General features: G+C 34.2%; 2 protein-coding genes, 1 long non-coding RNA gene and 1 pseudogene across 6 annotated transcripts; all 4 read right to left on the bottom strand.

The window, feature by feature from the left end:
- Positions 1-55: 55 nt before the first annotated feature.
- Positions 56-837, bottom strand: LOC149515445 (uncharacterized). Its single transcript, XR_016326700.1, has 2 exons — positions 407-837; positions 56-312 (listed from the first exon to the last, which is right to left on the bottom strand). It is a non-coding gene; the product is annotated as an uncharacterized LOC149515445 (long non-coding RNA).
- Positions 838-1,165: 328 nt separating this feature from the next.
- Positions 1,166-4,406, bottom strand: LOC111303185 (S-adenosyl-L-methionine-dependent methyltransferases superfamily protein). 3 transcript variants are annotated; one of them, XM_022899268.2, is made up of 8 exons: positions 4,008-4,406; positions 3,794-3,914; positions 3,385-3,432; positions 2,648-2,915; positions 2,138-2,225; positions 1,919-2,013; positions 1,584-1,652; positions 1,166-1,461 (listed from the first exon to the last, which is right to left on the bottom strand). In XM_022899268.2, exons 1-7 carry the CDS (start codon positions 4,212-4,214, stop codon positions 1,589-1,591), a joined length of 891 nt encoding a protein of 296 aa, XP_022755003.2. In that variant the 5' UTR covers positions 4,215-4,406; the 3' UTR covers positions 1,166-1,461; positions 1,584-1,588. The 3 variants fall into 3 exon arrangements, with proteins under 3 accessions (XP_022755003.2, XP_022755001.2, XP_022755002.2); XM_022899266.2 differs by having other exon boundaries at positions 1,919-1,984; positions 4,008-4,403; XM_022899267.2 differs by lacking the exon at positions 3,385-3,432 and having other exon boundaries at positions 1,919-1,984; positions 4,008-4,405.
- Positions 4,407-5,395: 989 nt separating this feature from the next.
- On the bottom strand, positions 5,396-8,778 carry LOC111303184 (putative lactoylglutathione lyase, chloroplastic). The gene is made up of 9 exons (XM_022899264.2): positions 8,357-8,778; positions 7,788-7,992; positions 7,525-7,649; positions 7,296-7,360; positions 6,970-7,182; positions 6,784-6,831; positions 6,359-6,466; positions 6,049-6,189; positions 5,396-5,758 (listed from the first exon to the last, which is right to left on the bottom strand). Exons 1-9 carry the CDS (start codon positions 8,502-8,504, stop codon positions 5,717-5,719), a joined length of 1,095 nt encoding a protein of 364 aa, XP_022754999.2. The 5' UTR covers positions 8,505-8,778; the 3' UTR covers positions 5,396-5,716.
- Positions 8,779-15,995: 7,217 nt separating this feature from the next.
- On the bottom strand, positions 15,996-17,971 carry LOC111303182 (E3 ubiquitin-protein ligase ATL42 pseudogene; annotated as a pseudogene). The gene has a single exon (XR_016326699.1). The product of XR_016326699.1 is annotated as an E3 ubiquitin-protein ligase ATL42 pseudogene (transcript).
- Positions 17,972-18,202: the final 231 nt, after the last annotated feature.

The following is an 18,202-nucleotide window of genomic DNA, read 5'->3' as shown; positions in this document are numbered from 1 at the left end:
ATGGCATTTGTTGAAATGCGAATAGAGCACACTCAGTTGTGAAAAAGATAACCATTTGGAAGATATCTCAATCCATTTCTTTGAGATTTTGGTTCATTGAAGACAAGATCTACCATTTCATGGGGTTAGCATACAAGAAATAGCTAACATCCGTTGCTCCTCGTCATGTCTTTCAAAACAGTCACGACTTTGGCATACACAATTCCAGGTTCCATGCTGTCAGCTCCAACCATTCCTGCCAATAATTTTGAGTTACTTCATGAAACAGATTATTCAGACACTGTTCATCGTCTGAAACATCAGCACCTGCATCTATTTGAGAACAAGGCAATGATTCAGCATCGGATTTCAGATTAGAATCTTCATCAGAGATATCTTCTTTAAACTCGATTGAGGCACCACTTACAGTATCCAGATCAATCAAGGACTTGGTTTTCTTCGTAGCTCGAGTATTTTCAAGAACATCAAGAGCCACTCACTTTAATCGATCAAAGTTTCCTCAATGGTCTTTGAGTTTGGAGCAAAAGGCTGTAATGAAATGGTTGGAACAATCAAAGATTAAGTATTGCTGCTTTTCACTAGAGTAAAACATTTTATCATCCATGTCTTTGAATTTACCATAAAGAAAGACCGTTATAAAGTATTTAAAACTCTGAAACTGAAAGAGTTTAAAGAAATTATGATAAAATTGAATGTGGCTTAAGTTTCTGGGTTTAAATGGGAATGATCAGTTTGAAAGTGGTTTGAATCAAGAATCAACCGTTTATCGAAATAGTCCAACCTAATGTGATTTGTAGCAAAATACAATCAAATTAGAATGACATGAGTGGGTTCATTTGTTGTTCGGATTCCAACAAATTATTGATTTAAAATCAAATTTTAAGCACGTTACTTGTCGGGTATTACAATAAATCCAGGTAAAATTGGACAAATTTTCTTTTTAATTTAATAATTTGATTCATCCAAATAATCAATATACTTACTTTTTTTTAATTCTTTATCTACTCTTAACTTCCAATCTCCATCTAAAATATATTATGTGCTTAACTTTCACTCCTTATCTAATTAACTCAGAATATATTACATGTTTAAATTTTTTCGAACCCGAACATGGATAGGCTTTCAGACGAGTGTTTGATCAGTTTAAACATAGAAATGGGCGAAGTTGTGTAACAGTAACACATCAAATATTAAATTATGGTACGTATTAGATTTCAGTGACAGCGAAATTCAAACTTGCGGTGATTACACAATATTACAAAAAATTACAGAATTTCAGTGGGAGGCAGCTGTCGATTGCCCCCATTCCATTGTAAATCCACTCTGTTTCCAGGTAGTAAAGTCCTTGATGAAGCCTTTAGTCGTCTCAAGTCATTTGTAGAATGCAAAAATTGGTCTATCGAAACCAGTTCTAGTGCCCGACAACCCTGAAGTGACATCTTCTACCTTTCTGAATCCAATCTGCAAATGAGATGCAAAATGCTTAAGCATCCAAAGTAATAATGATTGACAGAAGCCTACAAATTTGAATCTTCCATCCAACCTGAAACCTCAGCATCACAAAACAAAGACGCAACGCATACCTTATCTAGAAGAATTTCCTGAAAATGCTCAGGTCGGAACATAATACTATGATAATTACTTGCTGTTGTCTGCAAAATATTGTAGAAAAATGTTTAATTAGAGGATCTAGTAAAAAAATTGAATTACACTGATCAAACATGTCAATTTTTTTTTGTAAGTGCCATAAAAAATTTGTCTTGTATAATCGCAGAATGTTCTTATAAACAGAAGCAAAGAACAAACTAGTAAAGTGGTGCACATCTCAGACCAAGTCAGCAATGCGGTTCACACTCATTGTACTAAAAGTTCTCACCCTATAATTGTTCACATTTGTTTAAGAAGAATAGAGCTATACCTCAGAGACTTTACGGTTCTTTTCATATGATTCCCAAGGTTGAGGTTCCAATACAAAAATGCCACCCTGCTCATGATCATATGCAGTTCAGACAACTGATAGTACATGATGACCAAGAAGATGCATTATTCCACGTGTGTGTACAAGTGAAATGAAAATTGATACTCATTGATGAAAAGAATTTCTCCCTGACATGACAAGGCTATGTGTGATAATTACCGGATGGAGAAGTCTCCAAATCTTTGTAAATAAAGTAATCAATCCATCATCACCCCAGTTCAGGTGAATCCATTTTGTCACACTCAAACTGCATTGCGGAAGAATCCATTTGAAAACAAAATCAGCACAAGAGGACAATTCAAAAATAATGTATCAGCTAAGCTCACAATTGAAGTTAGAAGATTGATTGGGTATTGCCAGGGCAAGACAGGCAAGCACCTTACTGGAGTTACCCGGCTCACAACAATCCAAATTAAAGATGTATCATTCACAAGCAAATACAAAGACTTTCAAACTTGCAGGGCCACTCACAAAAAAAAAAGAACAGAAGGGATACAGATGCATGAATCATTTTCCAAGACATCTATAAATATTATTTTCTGGAAGTTCTTTAATCCCCATCCCCCCTCTTTTCCATTTTAATGTAATGTAATGTAATCTTTAGTTAAAAATTTCTGGCAAAAAATTACAAAATGAAAAGGGAGTAACGTAATACAAGAGAAGACTTACCAAAGAATTGTATCATAATACTTATCAAGTGGACGATGACTCTGCACAAAATTTTCCCGTCGAAAAGAAACTATATCAGATAGATCTCTTTCTTCAGAAGAATGATGGCTTGAACTTTTGCTTGTGCCTTCACTTGACAATGTACTACACTGCTCTGACCTGTTTACTTCTTGTACAGCTTTTGCATTGGAATCACTTGCTTGCTTCTTCTGAGCAGACTCCATTTTCACAAATTTTCTAAGGCACCAGAATGCATCCTCAATTAGACCTGAAGATAAAAATAGAAAACTTGCATTAGTCTTCATTCAGTTTCAACCTGACAAAAGAAGCTTCAAAACTGGAGCAGCACATGCAGGTAGAACCATAATATTAAACTGAAAATTATATCAATTGTAGGCCCTACTGGCACAACAGAAAATATGATTCCCAAATTAGTTTTCTTGCACGTATATTGACTATGTTCAACATGCTTGAACATGACATACACCTATAACTAACAATGTTCCAGCACAGCATCAGTTTGTTTGACTCCGATGATGGAAGAAATAAATATAAGCATCTTAATTCTCATTGAAAAATACCACAAAGGAATAATTAAGAAGAGATATATAGAAACAAATTCTCATGTTTTGTTCAACATACTCAACTTATCCAACAAATAGGTCAAACTAAAATATAGACACAGACAAAATGTCAATCTTCTCACGATATTTAGGCTGCTACTATTAGAATCTTACCAGAATCAATGTCAAGTCCAAGGATGCTCTTGCACTTAAAATTTTTTGCTGCACAAGTAGGAACAAAATTATGAATAAAAACGTGAACAAATACAAGCCAAACACTGCAAATTATGCCAAAATCTTAAACTAGAAGATACAAGACAAAACGGAAGCATGGCACCACAACATTATCCCCCAGATCGCAAAGAATAAATAAATAATAAATAAAAAAGAAAAGCAAATACCACAAGATTACTTGTTCATAATTCACATAAAAACCACTCATTTTCCATCATTAAAAAACTTTATCTTTGACAAGAAATCAGAGCATAAATACGTTCCGACGGCAAAGTTTAACAATTCAAAAACAATATAAAGCAAATGAAAGCAAATAAATGATGAGGATGGAGGAATGTAGTAAAAGTACCAATCTGGATTGTAACAACGCCACTGTTACAACCAATATCCAGACAATCCTTCCCTTCGAACCACTCCTTCTTCAATACCTTAATCCGAGGATCTTCTTCTACTTCACGGCCTGGTCCAATCTAAAACAACCACGTACATAAACAATTAAAAAACCCCCTTTAAAAAAAAAAAGTTAACTTCTGAATAAACAAGAAAAGGAAAGGAAATTTTACGCGGTAGCCGTAATAGTGTTTGTAATTGCCGAAAGGAAAAACTTGTTTGCGTTTCTTGTTTGAGTTGTTCTTCACTTGGGTTTGGACACGGCTTTTGGCTTCTGCTTCTTTGCTTTCTTGCTCTTCTTCTTTCTCACTCTCACGTTTCTGTTTCTTCTTTTGCGGTTTCTCCATTTTTTTGCGTTTGTTTTCGTTTTCTTCGGCCATAGCTTCCCTTTGTATGGAAGGAGAAGCTAGAAAGGAACACAACGGCGTCTTTAAAATTTTTGCTAATCTTTTTTTTTAAAAAGAAAATTTATGGGTTTTAGGGGATGAGCTTATAGGGTTTAAATGATTTTATACAGGAGCAGAGCAGCAACCGGACGTGCCGCAGAAGTTTTTCAGGTTCTAAAAGTGAACCCAACCGCGCCGCACGAATGGTTCTAATAGAAAAGGAACCGATCGGTCTCTGCGCCAGCTCAAAACCAATCAAATCCCACCACGTCATCGTTACTAAACGCAACGATTTGACATTTCCCATTATTATTCTGCTAATGAAAAATTTTAACTTCTCCAAGTTTTACAGGATTGTCCTATATTTATTTATTAAACTTTTTGTTACGACTTAATAAACACTCCTATTTGATAATTTTCTAATGTTGCTCGTAAAAATTAAACAAAACATTAATTTTAGAGCTGAAACTAATATCAATAAAAAAATTATCTTTCCAAAATAATTTTATTTATGAACGATGATAATTTGAGAAAAAAAATTTATAAGTGATGAAATTTAAATTTTAAATTTATTAATATTATTTTTAAAAATGATTATATAAAATAATTAAATTAAACTAAATTGTTTTCTTTGATAAAAAGTGTTTCGACTCTCCCACTTCATCGTAAAATTGTTGGTTCTGGAATTTTTTTCACGTTACTTTAGCCAGGAAAAAAACTGCTTAAATAATTACCTCAGGTTCTTGCAATTAGGAACATAGTACACATGGAAAAAGAACAAGGCTCTCCTGATGTAACCTGTTAATGATTCTACAAGTTAATCATAATGCCCACAGCTTGGTTCAATTCAAGAAGCATGCTCCTACTGCGATTGAGCACCTGCAACTTTTCACTTTTCAGTTATATGCAATGTGTGGCTCAAGAATTCCGATACTCAGAATATTAGGTCATTGATGCCAATTTCATGAAACTTTCAGAGTCGTACAGCAAACCAATTTTGAGCTATTTCTGTAACTGACAGACAGAGTTAGAGCACGCTGCTATCAAAACAAAGAAAAAACTTCCGTTGAACCTTGCTATTTGTGCTGCCTATGTTAAAGCAAATTTCAACTGAGACAGACATATTGACATATATCTAATTTCTTACATGTTTTCAGTTATTGGGACTAAAAAAATTGAGAATCATCTTCAAACGCATAAACATAGCAGACTGTTTATTGTTGTACATTCATCTCCTAACAGGTAGCTGAATCAAACAAAAGTGTTTTTTGTGAAAACAATTCGTTGAAATAAAAAGATAAAGATAACTAAACAGAAACTGACATCTCAAGATTTCTTCACTTCCGTGAAGCTAATGCCTGCGCGATTGTCACTGTAAAAGATTTATCTACAAAATGGGGTTGGCTGCATTCTTATGGGGAGTTACTTCAACAAATCCTTTCAGCTCAGATTCAGATTTCAGTGTCAAAAGGATAGTAAGAGAATGCGCCCAAAACTCACTCCAATTCCTTGAGGAAATCAATATTATCAACAAAAACCTGCAAAATTAAACAAACAAAATTATAAAAGGAAAAAGAAACACAAGTTGCCTCCTAATTCTAAGCATAAACATTAAGAAAAAAATGACATATTAATGAAAAACAGAAACCTTTCTCCATAAAGCTGATAAAACTTGGTGTTGGAACTTATGCACATGAATGAGCAAACATTCTTGATATATGTTTTTTTATTTGAGATATTGGTGATATAGTTGAATGATAAACAATTCAAAAGTAAATTTTCAACCCTTAGATCAAGCATCAATCTATAAAACCTTCAAAAGGCATACCGTCTTCCAACCATCAGGATCTACGCATGCAGTGATCTTGGTGTTAATACCAGGTAAAGGTCCAGGTTCCCGGGTAATTTTTCCACCAAAAAGTTTAACTGCCTCTGCAGTTTTGTAAACATCATCTGTGCCAATTGCAATCTGCAGAGATGCCAGTAATATGCCTTGTAACTTGTTCCCATATACAATAAAAAATGGTTAAAAATAACAAAGCAGAATCATAAAAGATACTGCATGCAGTTACATTTTGCAAACAAAAGAAGCAAATATTTTCAACATTGAAGTGAAAAGAAAGCAAAAATATTTCTACCTGAGCATAGCCATTTCCTTTCTCATAATCAGTAACCCCGTAGTTGTAAGTCAACTCAAGCACAGCATTTTTGTCTTCAGGCCCATAGCCCATCATGGCAATTGTATACTAAAAGGAAAATTCATAAACAAATGTCAGTGCTTATATCTGACTACCAATTACTAAAAGGTTGGGATGAATACTTTCATCAATCAAACTAAAACATATAGCCATGAAGATAGTCAGAACCCTCAAGAAAGCAAGCATACAAACACACAATGTATGCACTTGAATCCTTCTTTGCATCCATTTAACAACCACCACCCCCCCCCCCCGGGGCTTCATCATTCTCCTACATTTTGTTGCTTTCTTTTTCCACTTCTCTCCCCAGAATACACATTTTAACTGGTTCTGTTTGCCATGTGAAATGAAGGATAGTTATTTACCTTGTACTCTGGATTATCTCGTGTGCGAAGAAGCTCCATGCCAAATGCCTGCAGCAACAAGACATTGAGACTAAGACCTATGACATGACTTAAACCATAGTAAACCCCGCAAAAAATGAAATGTTCATATAAAAGATTGTAAATGGCATCAGATATCATTGCTGAATGTTGTGCAGCAACTCTCACCTTCTCATAAAAATTTATGGAACGATCAAGATCACCAACACGGAGCATTACTTGGCACAAAGGTTCAGGAGTTGGCCCCCTTTCAATCAGTTCAAACTTGTAACCATCAGGATCCTCAACAAATGCAATTACAGTACTACCACCTTTAACTGGACCAGGTTCTCTGGTTACTTTTCCACCCTTGGCCTTTATAAGTTCCACAGTCTTGGCAACCTAATAGTGGATCACATAAGCATTCAGCTTTCAAAACCAGAACCTAGCAGTTCCAAGATTCCTAACAGTCTATCATCTTGTTAAAAATGGAAAAAGGTAATATAATAACTTACATCCTCAACAGCAATGCCAAAATGACCAAATGCGGTTCCAATATCATACTTGTCAACTCCGTAATCTGGTAGCACCATTCAAGGAAAATTAATATCCAAGCTGAGCTCATATATACTTCTACTCTAATATTCATGTGTGGGAAAGAAAATTTTCATAAATATTTAATTAGTAACGAAATTTCAGACTTATTATAGTTTAGAAAAGCAAAATAGTAGTTTGAGAGCTTACTGTAAGTGAGTTCAATAACAAAGTGAGAATCTTCTGGCCCATATCCAAGAAAGGCATTTGTGTATCTCTCCTCTGGTATGTCCCGTTTCCTCAACAGCTTCATTCCTAGGCACTCAGTATAGAATCTGCAACCACCATGACATTCAAGTTTGGTTCAAAGATTCAACCACATGATTGTTTTGAAAAGAATAAATCTATCTCGCTAACTGCTCATGAGATTAACAAAGGAAACATAAACAGTAATATATCTAGAAATGACATACTTGATGGTCCGGTCCAAATCCCCAACGCGATAAACAACATGGAGCATTCTTCTTTTGTCCTTTTTAACCCACTCTAGGGCAGTTTCCTGGGCAGCAGCCGTGCTTGCCTGTACCACATTCCTGACCAGAGGCATCCCTACCCTGCTTTCCCTAGCTCTAAACATCTTAGAAGCTTTGAAACCAAAGAACTGGGACTGCGGAACAGCTGGATAAAATTTCAAACAAAAAACATAAATTTATTTATATCAAAGCCATCTGAAGTCATTTCTCACATTCTATAAAACTCAAAAGAATCTCCAGATACTGTTATTTTGACAAAGTAATGATTCTTTCAACTAGGTAATATAATTGCAATGTAATCAAACGCCCCTAAATTCCGTAAAAATCTTATATTTAAATCGTAAAAACACTCTACAATGAACTCCAGAAGTTCAATTGCAATGCCCGATTCCTTCTAATTCTTCAATTGGTAATTAAATTCCCAATTAACTAAAAAGACAACAATATAAATAAGTAAATTCTAGGGCATGCAAGGGAAATGAATTGAGAAAAGAAGAAGCAGTGCTTACTGCTGCCAAGATGAGAGAAGAGGAGGCGTCGAGGAAGTGTAAGAGGAGAAAGGGAAACGCCAAAACCCGTAGAAGCAACACCACCGGAGAGCCTAAACGACGAGAGCGAAGGCCGTATTGAGGACGCCATGGGAATTATCCTCACCATCTTCGTGAATTTCTGTCTCTTTGTATATAACACTAATTTTTTTTTTTAAATAATAATCAAAAGCGGTTCTCTCTGTCTCTTCTAAACTTTGAGTCTAAGATGTTTCTAGCAGCTGTCACCCGTCTGTAACTGTATCCGTAGCGTTTCTCTCTCCCTGTCTATCTGTCTTTTTTTCTTTCTTCTGTTTTATCTTTGCAGTGAAAGAAACAGAGAGAGTGAGGTTGTGAGTTTGCGATGATACAAGTTTTATTTATTATCTTCGAGATGCGAAAAACAGTAATAATTAAATTTAAAAAAGGAAAAAAGAAAAATGCAAATATAAAGAGGAATAATAATAAAAGCAAAAATAAAACAGCTATAATTTTTTTTTTTTTTTTTTTGTCTTTTGATTGCAAAATAGCGGTACCATTGGACGTGGTTCACGAAATGAGAACTCTTTTTCGAGGGGTTGCATTTGTTTCCCTTCCTTTTGTTATCCACACTCTGTTTAACGTTTCCTTCTTTTTCTCCCTTTTTTCTGCTTTTGGTTTCTCACGCAAAGGATGTGCACCATTTTTGTATTTATGCTAACCTCAAACTTTAATCTATTATTTTATAATCTAACTATATATGGAATTTATTTTTGTAGAACGAGTTAATATTGTAATTTAATAATTCTTCATCTTGGCAAAAATAAATATTTTTATTTAAGTTTGTTGAAAATTAAATTTTAATCATTAAAATAATATTTTAACATTTTAATAAAAACAAGTAGAATTAGATATATAATCAAATCAAATCGATATAATTAAAAGCTCAATCTTGATTTCAAATTTTAATTTGAATTAGATCAAATATTAATTTGAAATAAATATCAAATTATTTAAATTTATTAAATTAGACTTATTTATTTAAATAAATAAATAAACTTAATTTTTATACTCAACTTCAAATTTGATTATTTGTGTTTAAATTTAAATTTAAATTTGAATTAATATATATATAAATAAAATAATAATTTTAATTAAAATATATTAAAATATAAAAATCTAATTAAATTTATGAGTTATTTGAATAAAATATTAAAACATATAAATTCGAATCAATAATAATTAATTTAAATTTAAATTTTATTTCAATTAAATTCAAATAACTTATAAATAATAATAATGTATCATTTATAACTTTGAATAAAATCCCTTGCTGCTTAATAATAGACTATCATGAAATGCTTGACTGCTTGGCCCATTAATCGTGGACAATTGGACTTATCTGTTTACAAGTTTTTCCTCAAATTTAGGCCAATGATTGGATCTCTAGTTGGAGACGATCGGAAAAATTAAGCTGGGCCTATCAGGAGTAGAGAAATTTCCCCTGGAATAAACAAAAACTTGGACTGGGCTCTTCAAAAAATACGTACTGTAATCTATTTGTGCAGTCCAAAATTCCAATAAAAATCCATAAAATTTCTTTTCTAGCAATCAGAGTCGAAAATAGTTGAACTGATGTTGCATTCGAGATGATACAATTAATAAAAAATTCGTACAAATTTTTTGAATACAAACCCAAATCAATTCGATTTGATTAAAAAAATTAAAGATGCAAATATGTTTTATTCAAATCAAAATAAATTAAAATTCTAAAACCTAACTTGAAATTATTCAATTTAAATTTTGATTTGACTTAAAAAAAAGTGATGGCCGGATACTTGAATATAGTTTAAAGAACTTTTTTATGAATTTCAATTTAGGTGCCATTCAGAACCCAAATGTCCTGAACAAGGCAACAATTTGCTCCATGTATTGTGTTAGATTTCTCAATACTTTTGTTTTGGATTGTTTCAAATAAATTTATCAAATTTAACGATTTATAAGAAATTAAATTCTTACACTCTTTCAATATATTCAAATTTAATCTATATAGAGATGAGCAGTATTTAACACACTCTTTTGTTTATAGTCTGTTGATATCTTATGCCTTCTTTTAACTCTTATGTTACACTTTCCACACAAAAATCCCATAAAAATTTTAAGCTAAAACTAAAAGAACCCTTAAAACAGTTCAAATCCGCAATGTTTTTGGCAGGTTTGATGATCTCCCAGACTCTCAACGCATTTTGTTCCTAGCTGGCCCACCCAACTCCCCCAATCCTTAAAACATTGCTTTAGCATGTAAAGGAACATAATTTGAGTAATTCAGAATTGCAACATTGCTAGCTTGTTAAAGAACCTGATTTGGGTTTAAAATGTTGATTAATAACCAATATTATAAAGAAAGAAAATTTAATTTAACCATTAGTGTTTAGTTAGTGCATTGGGGTTGTTTCCTTTCGCTTAGTGAAGGGTAAAAATGAAATTGAAAAAGAAATTAAGGACTTTGGTTAGTTCTTTTATCTGCCACTTTTTCATATATTAGTTCTTGAAATTTTTATGTGGATTTTAAGGATGAATTTCCATCATGGAGGACCCGATATTTGGGTTGGGTGGTGGGTTTTAATTTACTCTTTCTTACCAACGGAGTAAAAATGGTTTGTTCAGGTTGATGTTGTGTTCTTCCTCTCTGCCCTCTTCTATGACATTATCAGTCTTTTGAACTGTTTAACATGCAGGTGGGCACTGGGAGTCGTGATCTATTTCTTGCTGCATGGTGAAATGCAATTTGGATCGTGGCTTGATGAGCGGCTTGATGAATGATCTATATAGTTTTCCATCATTCTACTTTTTTGCCAATGCTTTGCGGGTTGAGCTCCATTCCGCAACGTGCCGATAATCGGAAACTGGAGCAGAGAAATCATTTTCAGTAATTCAATTGTAAAGTTTGCAGGCCTTGGTTTGCCCATAATTCTGTGAATTTTTTGGGCTCTGTTGCCAAATTAGCCATCTAACCAATTTAGTGGATAGCTCAGTCAATAGGTTTTTTATTTTTAAATCTTTTCTTTTTTGTTTACATATTTCCCACTTTTGTAAATAGGTAAATATGTAAATAAGGGTTCCTTGTAATTCAAGCTTTCCACCATTACTTTTGCGGTGGCGGTAGATAGTTAATTGACCGTTTGGCCGTTCGCGGTGACGGTGGCCGTTTGGGTCATTTTGTTTGAGAACTGCTCTACGACTGACCTCTGTTATTCATATTACAAAGTTATTCAATCATTTTGAGATATCTGATTTTATTTATTTGACTATCTTAAGAATAACAATAATAATAATAAATCCTTAGTATGGGAGGACAATATTGAGTTTAATTTTTTTAAATGTCTTTTATTTATTTTAAAAAAAATGTCACGGGTCACGTATTTTTTATATCAAAATCATGTATTTGTGTTATATCAAAATTACTCATAATCAAGGTCCACCTTTCTGAAATCTATTTTTTTATGAACAACACTTTACTAATCCTTCAAATTTTATACTCGTGAACCCTTCTTGATTTTAATCCCATAATGTTGCACGCACATTCTTTAACTTTATATGGAAGAATCTAACTCCCATCACTTTTCTCAATCCACAAGTCTCAGTGTGATCTCGAGCACCTGTCTTTGGCCTCAAACACAAGGTCCCGAGCATCGACCCTTTTCGAATTCACATAGGGACATGCAACCTCAATTCTCATTATTATCTCAATTTAACATTATGAAAACTCAATACTATGCCTGCACGCACCATATATAAGCTTTAGTGCCAAAAACTAAAAAACACAACACCAATACTAATAAACAACCAGCCCGAAATCACATTAAGTTCATCTCATCCAACGAAACTCATATTTTGGGGCTTCGCCTCTTAGCCTTCCTTTAGGTTACTCGCATGCATGATGAATATTTATTATCATGCCCATCCCACCTCAAGAGATTCGGGTGTGCTAACTCAACCACAACACACCTTTATTGAAAGGTCGCAAGGGTCTAGTATCATGCTTGCTTGCTAGCCGCTCATCTTTTAGGCTTGACGATACTTCTCCTATGCAAATATCATCTCATAATCTGTAGTTACTTATCGAATCAACTCAAGGTAGAAAAATTGAGGAGCATAACGAATGTTAACGTCTAATCCTACGGTTTAATGCAAAGGCATGATATGAAACTCGAAGGCCTCAACCATCTTTGGATATATCATGACCCAAGGAGACATCGTATTACATTTGTGACCCAACAACTTACCTAGACACCACATATATCTAAGAGTAACTCACTTCAAACTAACCAAGCCTCTGCTTGCTCACTAATCAAGGAAGTAGTGAAGAGCTAACACTAGACATCCCTTATAAAGAGTATAAGAGACTTCCCAATCATTGTACTAAGAAACATAAGATTGTCTGAAATTGAGATACTTTTCACTTTAGCCATTTTAAGGTTCTCTTAAGCTAAACTAAGGGTTCAATGACCTATCTCTTAACTACTATAATACCAGCATTCCACTCATTGATTCACCAACCAACTCGAGAGTGCATGGATATGACTTTGACCTACAGCATCCGACTGGCTATCTGATTCCAAGGCACCTAGCCATTGACTGGCACTTATCCACACATCTTAGGGACTAGGGCTCATACCACCCCTTCAACATGTTCCTGGGCTAATACTGCAAGCCCATTGCTCTAGGACCTCTGTTCTGATCACAATGCTTCGACCGCTGCTCAACTCAGAATCAGTCATGATGGGATCGAGGCATACCAAGGCTTGACCATAACAAAAGGCCTGCTCCTAAAGGAAAATTCCCAGGCGTTTTTGATCCAGTTTACTAAGAATTGGGGAAGAAGACAAGTATGAAAGACTTGAGGTGAAGTCTATATCTGAGCTGAATTTGTGGAGTTGGAGCTTGCCGCTTGTTGTTCTGGTGGTTGTTACATTAAGAGTGTTTCGATCTGTTCATATTCCTGATTTTCTTACTTCTCAACCAAGTTCTACACGAAACTTGTCAACTTACAATTATGATGAGATGCTAAGGACACGCACTTTCAAACACAAAATATAGGAACATGGGGCATTGACGACAGATCGATTGACAGACTGGCGCAGCCAATCTGCTTCAAGAAAATTAAGCAGCATTTCTAGCCAGGTGGTAAACATTACTTCTATTACCTACTCCATTTAACAGCTCCTCTGATGTAAAATATGTAAGTGAAGTGTTGTTCTAGACAATATGTAAAGAAAAATAATCTTTGGCATGGGGTATATATTGTCATCCATTAGCTTTACAGTTGAAATTTATCTTCTGCATTGATTGGTTGCATCAAGTTTGCTTAGATTTGACACCTGAAAGCAGTGAGGCGGGGACTTATCGTGGCTTTTGTGTCAGTTTTGTTTATCTTTATCTGCCCATCTATGAAGCGTGCTTGAGTCTAGTTGACTTTTGGGATTTTAGAATTGTTGTTTAATGAAGCCTGATCTATCTGATCGAGCATGAGATTAATTCTCATAATTAGTATATCCAGTTTTAGTGGACATGAAGTTATGTTCAATTCTCTTCATGCAGGTAATCAAATTCTTGCTAGTGTATATCCATAACCTGAACTTGATGTGAACGTAGTGAATTCCAATGAGATGAAGACCTTGGATATTTTGCATAATGGTCCTAAGCAATCCAACGATAAGAAATTGTACAGATACTCCATCTTGCAAGCATGCCAAAACCTGATAATCAAGTGTTACCAGAACCATCTCAATCTAATGAGACTGATTGATGTAGACACAAAGTCCAAAGTCTTGACCTTAAAAAGGATGCCACAAATTCTTCGGAATGGCTTGGAGAAATGAGACGAGGAATCATGGTAATGGCAGTACTAATAGCTACTGTGACATTCGAAGTAGCAAATAATCCTCCTGGAGGACTTTAGCAGGATGGGGGTCCTGCTGGTTCTAATGTCACTAGGTTCATGCATGGTCACCGACCAGGAAAATCAATTGCACGAGAAATTTCTCCCAATAGCCTCACCTGGTTTTTGGCGTGGGACTCCATTGGATTTTTAGCATCCATGAGCATCACAGTAGTGTTGACAAGCCCCTCGAAGCTCAAGGAGAATTCGATCAGGTGGTAGTCCATTCGCTTAATGATGTGGGTGGTCATTGCTTCTGTTCACATGGTCTTCCTTCAAATGACCACTGCCCTGAATATTTTCAAACCAACAGTGATAGCGCCTTCCATTTTTTAAAGAGATTGCAAATACCAAGATTTGCTTAAGTTTATATGACATGGACAAGAACAATCGCAGGTGATTTACCGTGCTTGAATCATTCAAGCAAAGCAGGACAAGAAAGAGGGACTCAGCTCTTACGTTAATATTACAGCAGATTAACGTAATACCAGATCCTGCGCCGGCGATTCAGACAGGTAAACCATATTATTAAAATGGCCGAATTTGAGAAACCGCCGCGGAATTGAACATTATTCTATTTAGATTTTTTTATTTTTTGTGGGTTTATGTTAAATTGCGAATTGACCCAAACAAAGATGACAAATAATTTAAGTGAAATCAGTTGGTGTGTTAGGCCAAAAAATTGTTGCTGTGTAACTTCTGATTTGACTTATAACAATTGCAATTATATTGTTGTATAAAGAATAATAAATATGCGGCCATTATTTTGCAAGTTGACAATATGGAAACTTAACTATTGTTTTAAATTTAGGTAAAACTTTGATTAATTATATCTTTTTCTCATTGTTTTTGTCTATTTTTAAATGTGGGTTTCTGCCAATAGTCTAAGAATTGAATTATTTTGTTCTATTTTTCTTCAAATTAAATTAAGTAATTTATATAATTATGTCATATTTATTTTTTTTGTTTTGTCAAAACATATAAAATATAAAAACTATTATATTATAATTTATGTCTATATATGAAACATAAAAATATATTTTTTGATTCTTATCGAATTTATTTATATATTTTTATTAAAATTTTTAAATTTTATTTTTTAAATTATTTTATATTATATTATTGTATTATATTTAAAATTGACAGCTCTACCTCATATTATTATAAATCATAACACTGAAGGTTCTACATACAAAATGACCTTGCTCGATTTGGTAAGGCTAAAAAATGTAATGTATTTTGAGCAACCAAGCTTTTGAAATTCTTTTTTTTTTTTTTGGGGGGGGGAGGGGGGGGGGGGGGAAGTTACTTGAACAAATGACATAATCCAGATTCCTTAAGTCTGCCACTAAGGAAACTTAAAAAAAAAATTAACATACTTAATTCAGAAAACCAGGTTGGCAAGCAGGATCTTTTGCTTGAGTTCCATGATTTAAAAAAAAAAAAAAAAAAAAAGAAATTGAAGCATGAAAATAGAGAAAAAATTATGAATATTAAAATTTGAATCTATAAAATAAAAATAATTATATGAATCAATTAAAGTAAATTTTGGATTCTTAAATTTCATGATTTATAATGCAAAAAATTATTATTATTATTTTTTTAAATAATAGCCAAGAAGGAAACATCGAACATGGTAGAAAAATTAAGAAGGTAGCTTTTTGGTTGCTGTTGCTTGTGTAAACAAAATCCTACAACAGATGGAATGGATAATTATACCTGTCACTTTCTATATACGTTTTTTGCACATACGTGTTTTACAGGAATATATTCCTTGAGATAAAAAAAAAAAAAAAAAAAAGGAATGAAATTGTGTAAAATCAGGGAAAATAATAAACGGAAGTGTTTAGCTCTGCCTATTGAAATTATGCACAAAATGCAACTACCTACATGAAATTTCTCCATCAATCAACAAATCTTCAAACATCTAAATGATGTATTGTATCCTGAGATTGTTGAGACCTTTTTTCTCTATTGGCAAACCATTGGACTGTTCTTCTGGCAATTGGCAACCAAAGCCGCCTTATTCTTTCCTCCTTTGTATAGGTATCAGAAAATGAAGACTCACTTGTTCTCTTTCTTGTACTGATATCTCGAAACCTCGATAAAGCAGTGATCTCTGACATTGATCTCTTCTCAGCTTGATTAATAATCCTTGATTTATGACTCGAAGTGGCTTCAGAATTTGATGTTGAAGGAAGAACAGGAGCTGAAACTGGATTGTTTTTGTTAATTGAACCAACTTTGCTCTCAAACAATCTCTTTATCTCCAACTCCTCCTTAATCTTCATGATTTGCTCGTTTTCAATTGTTTTTGTTTTCGTAACCTGCCCATCATTTATTTCCAGGGAAGAAAATCTGTTGCTCGACATATCGTTAAGCATCTCGGAGTTCAAGAACAACAGGTCTGAAGAACTCACACTGCTCCATCGGTTCTTCAAAACTACATCAGATACGATGATCTTGTGATTGAACTTATGGAGGACCCTCCCATCATCATCATCATCATCATCCTCGTTGTCAGCATCTTCTTGTTTAATTAGAACTTCATTTTCGATATTGCCCTTTTCAGTTTTCCGGAAACTGCTTCCAATTCTGAATCTTGATGAGCCATGATTCTCTTGCTCTCTCTGGACATAGAGCTCTATGTTGGAGTCCTCTCTTAGCTCAGATTGATTCCATAAGAACCGCATGCTATTTGAGTATGTAAAGATTGTTGGGTCCTCAGCGTTGACCTTCTGCCTGCAAAGAGGGCAGCTCGAATGTTTTTCTAGCCACTGATCAATACAATTAATGTGAAAGGCATGTTTGCACTGAGGCAGCAATCTTAATATTTCAATATCTTCAAATTTTGATAGGCAGACAGCACATTCAAGCCCTTGTTTTGATCCTTTAAGGGAAGAGAATCTAAAGAAAGGAAGTGATTCTATAACTTTCTTGTCAATTCCAGAGAACCGTGACCTTGTTCGATGGAGTATTCTTGGGTCATGATCACCATGAACTGTTGCTCTCCTGTGACAGTATTTGGCAAAGACAAGCAGGAACAAAGTTAAGGAAAACACGACACAGAGAATACCTATGACAACTGCGAGGCTTGGTTGGAAATTTGAGACAGCATCTCCTGAAGTTGGATCCATCTCTCTAGAGGGGGATTGTGCATCGACAAGGAAAAGCTGGAAAAAAAGAACTATACTAATCACCGTTAATCGATTCATCGGAATATTTGTTTCTCAAAATTCCCAGAATTTTATAGCTTTGCTGCTGGCATTTCGGCTGGAAAATGTATTTTTCTTTTCGGAGCAGAACTTTTAATTGTCCAAGGGGAGTTGTTTGATATGGGTTAGTTATAAATAGTCCTGACCAAAATGTCACTCCCCCAAAAGGGCATCCTTCCAGTTTGTCAGTTTCCTTGCTTTCGTTTAAATGTGAAAAATTCAGAAGTGACGACATGGTGGACAGCCTTTTGATTGAATACAAAATTTAGCCTCTGACCTGGGAGCTTGTTTTCTTGGATAACAATATTCCTTACAAGAAAAACATCTGTTATCATCCATAATAACTAATTATTAATTATATTACAGGGTTTCTAACCATATAAAAAAATCATTGTGAAACTTGAAGCAGTTAATGTGTTTGACATTTTTAATAACAAGCTTTCTAATTGGATAGATCTCTTGCTTCTAAAATTTTCGTTAGTAATTTTTTTTCTCAAAAAGAGAAGTGTCGTCCTTAGCTTAGTTTGGTGGCTGTGAAGGGAATATCAAAAGATCAAATTGTAAATAAAAAAGTCAATGTTGCTTCCATTAAGATAACTAGAAAGTCAAGGGGTTGCATCTAGTCTATCTTTGCTCTAGGTTAGGTTGTTTTAGGTGATTATCCAACTGAGCATCCCATCAGCTGATCTAGCC

The sequence above is a fragment of the Durio zibethinus genome, chromosome 13 (genome assembly GCF_047325235.1).
Source record: "Durio zibethinus cultivar Kanyao isolate XHJ-2024 chromosome 13, ASM4732523v1, whole genome shotgun sequence".
NCBI classification, from domain to species: domain Eukaryota; kingdom Viridiplantae; phylum Streptophyta; class Magnoliopsida; order Malvales; family Malvaceae; genus Durio; species Durio zibethinus.
This window is presented reverse-complemented; position numbering and strand designations above follow the sequence as displayed.

Bases quoted from the DNA above. Each gene is read 5' to 3' on its own strand.
- LOC111303185 (XM_022899266.2), bottom strand. From the start codon at position 4,214: ATGGCCGAAGAAAACGAAAACAAACGCAAAAAAATGGAGAAACCGCAA. The intron at 2,226-2,647 runs GTAAGTCTTCTC...TCCGCAATGCAG, and splicing joins TATTATGATACAATTCTTTG to TTTGAGTGTGACAAAATGGA. The intron at 1,462-1,583 runs GTATGCGTTGCG...TCTCATTTGCAG, and splicing joins AGGAAATTCTTCTAGATAAG to ATTGGATTCAGAAAGGTAGA.
- LOC111303184 (XM_022899264.2), bottom strand. From the start codon at position 8,504: ATGGTGAGGATAATTCCCATGGCGTCCTCAATACGGCCTTCGCTCTCG. The intron at 7,183-7,295 runs GTAAGTTATTAT...ATCCACTATTAG, and splicing joins TTGGCATTGCTGTTGAGGAT to GTTGCCAAGACTGTGGAACT. The intron at 6,467-6,783 runs GTAAATAACTAT...TTTTCCTTTTAG, and splicing joins GAGATAATCCAGAGTACAAG to TATACAATTGCCATGATGGG.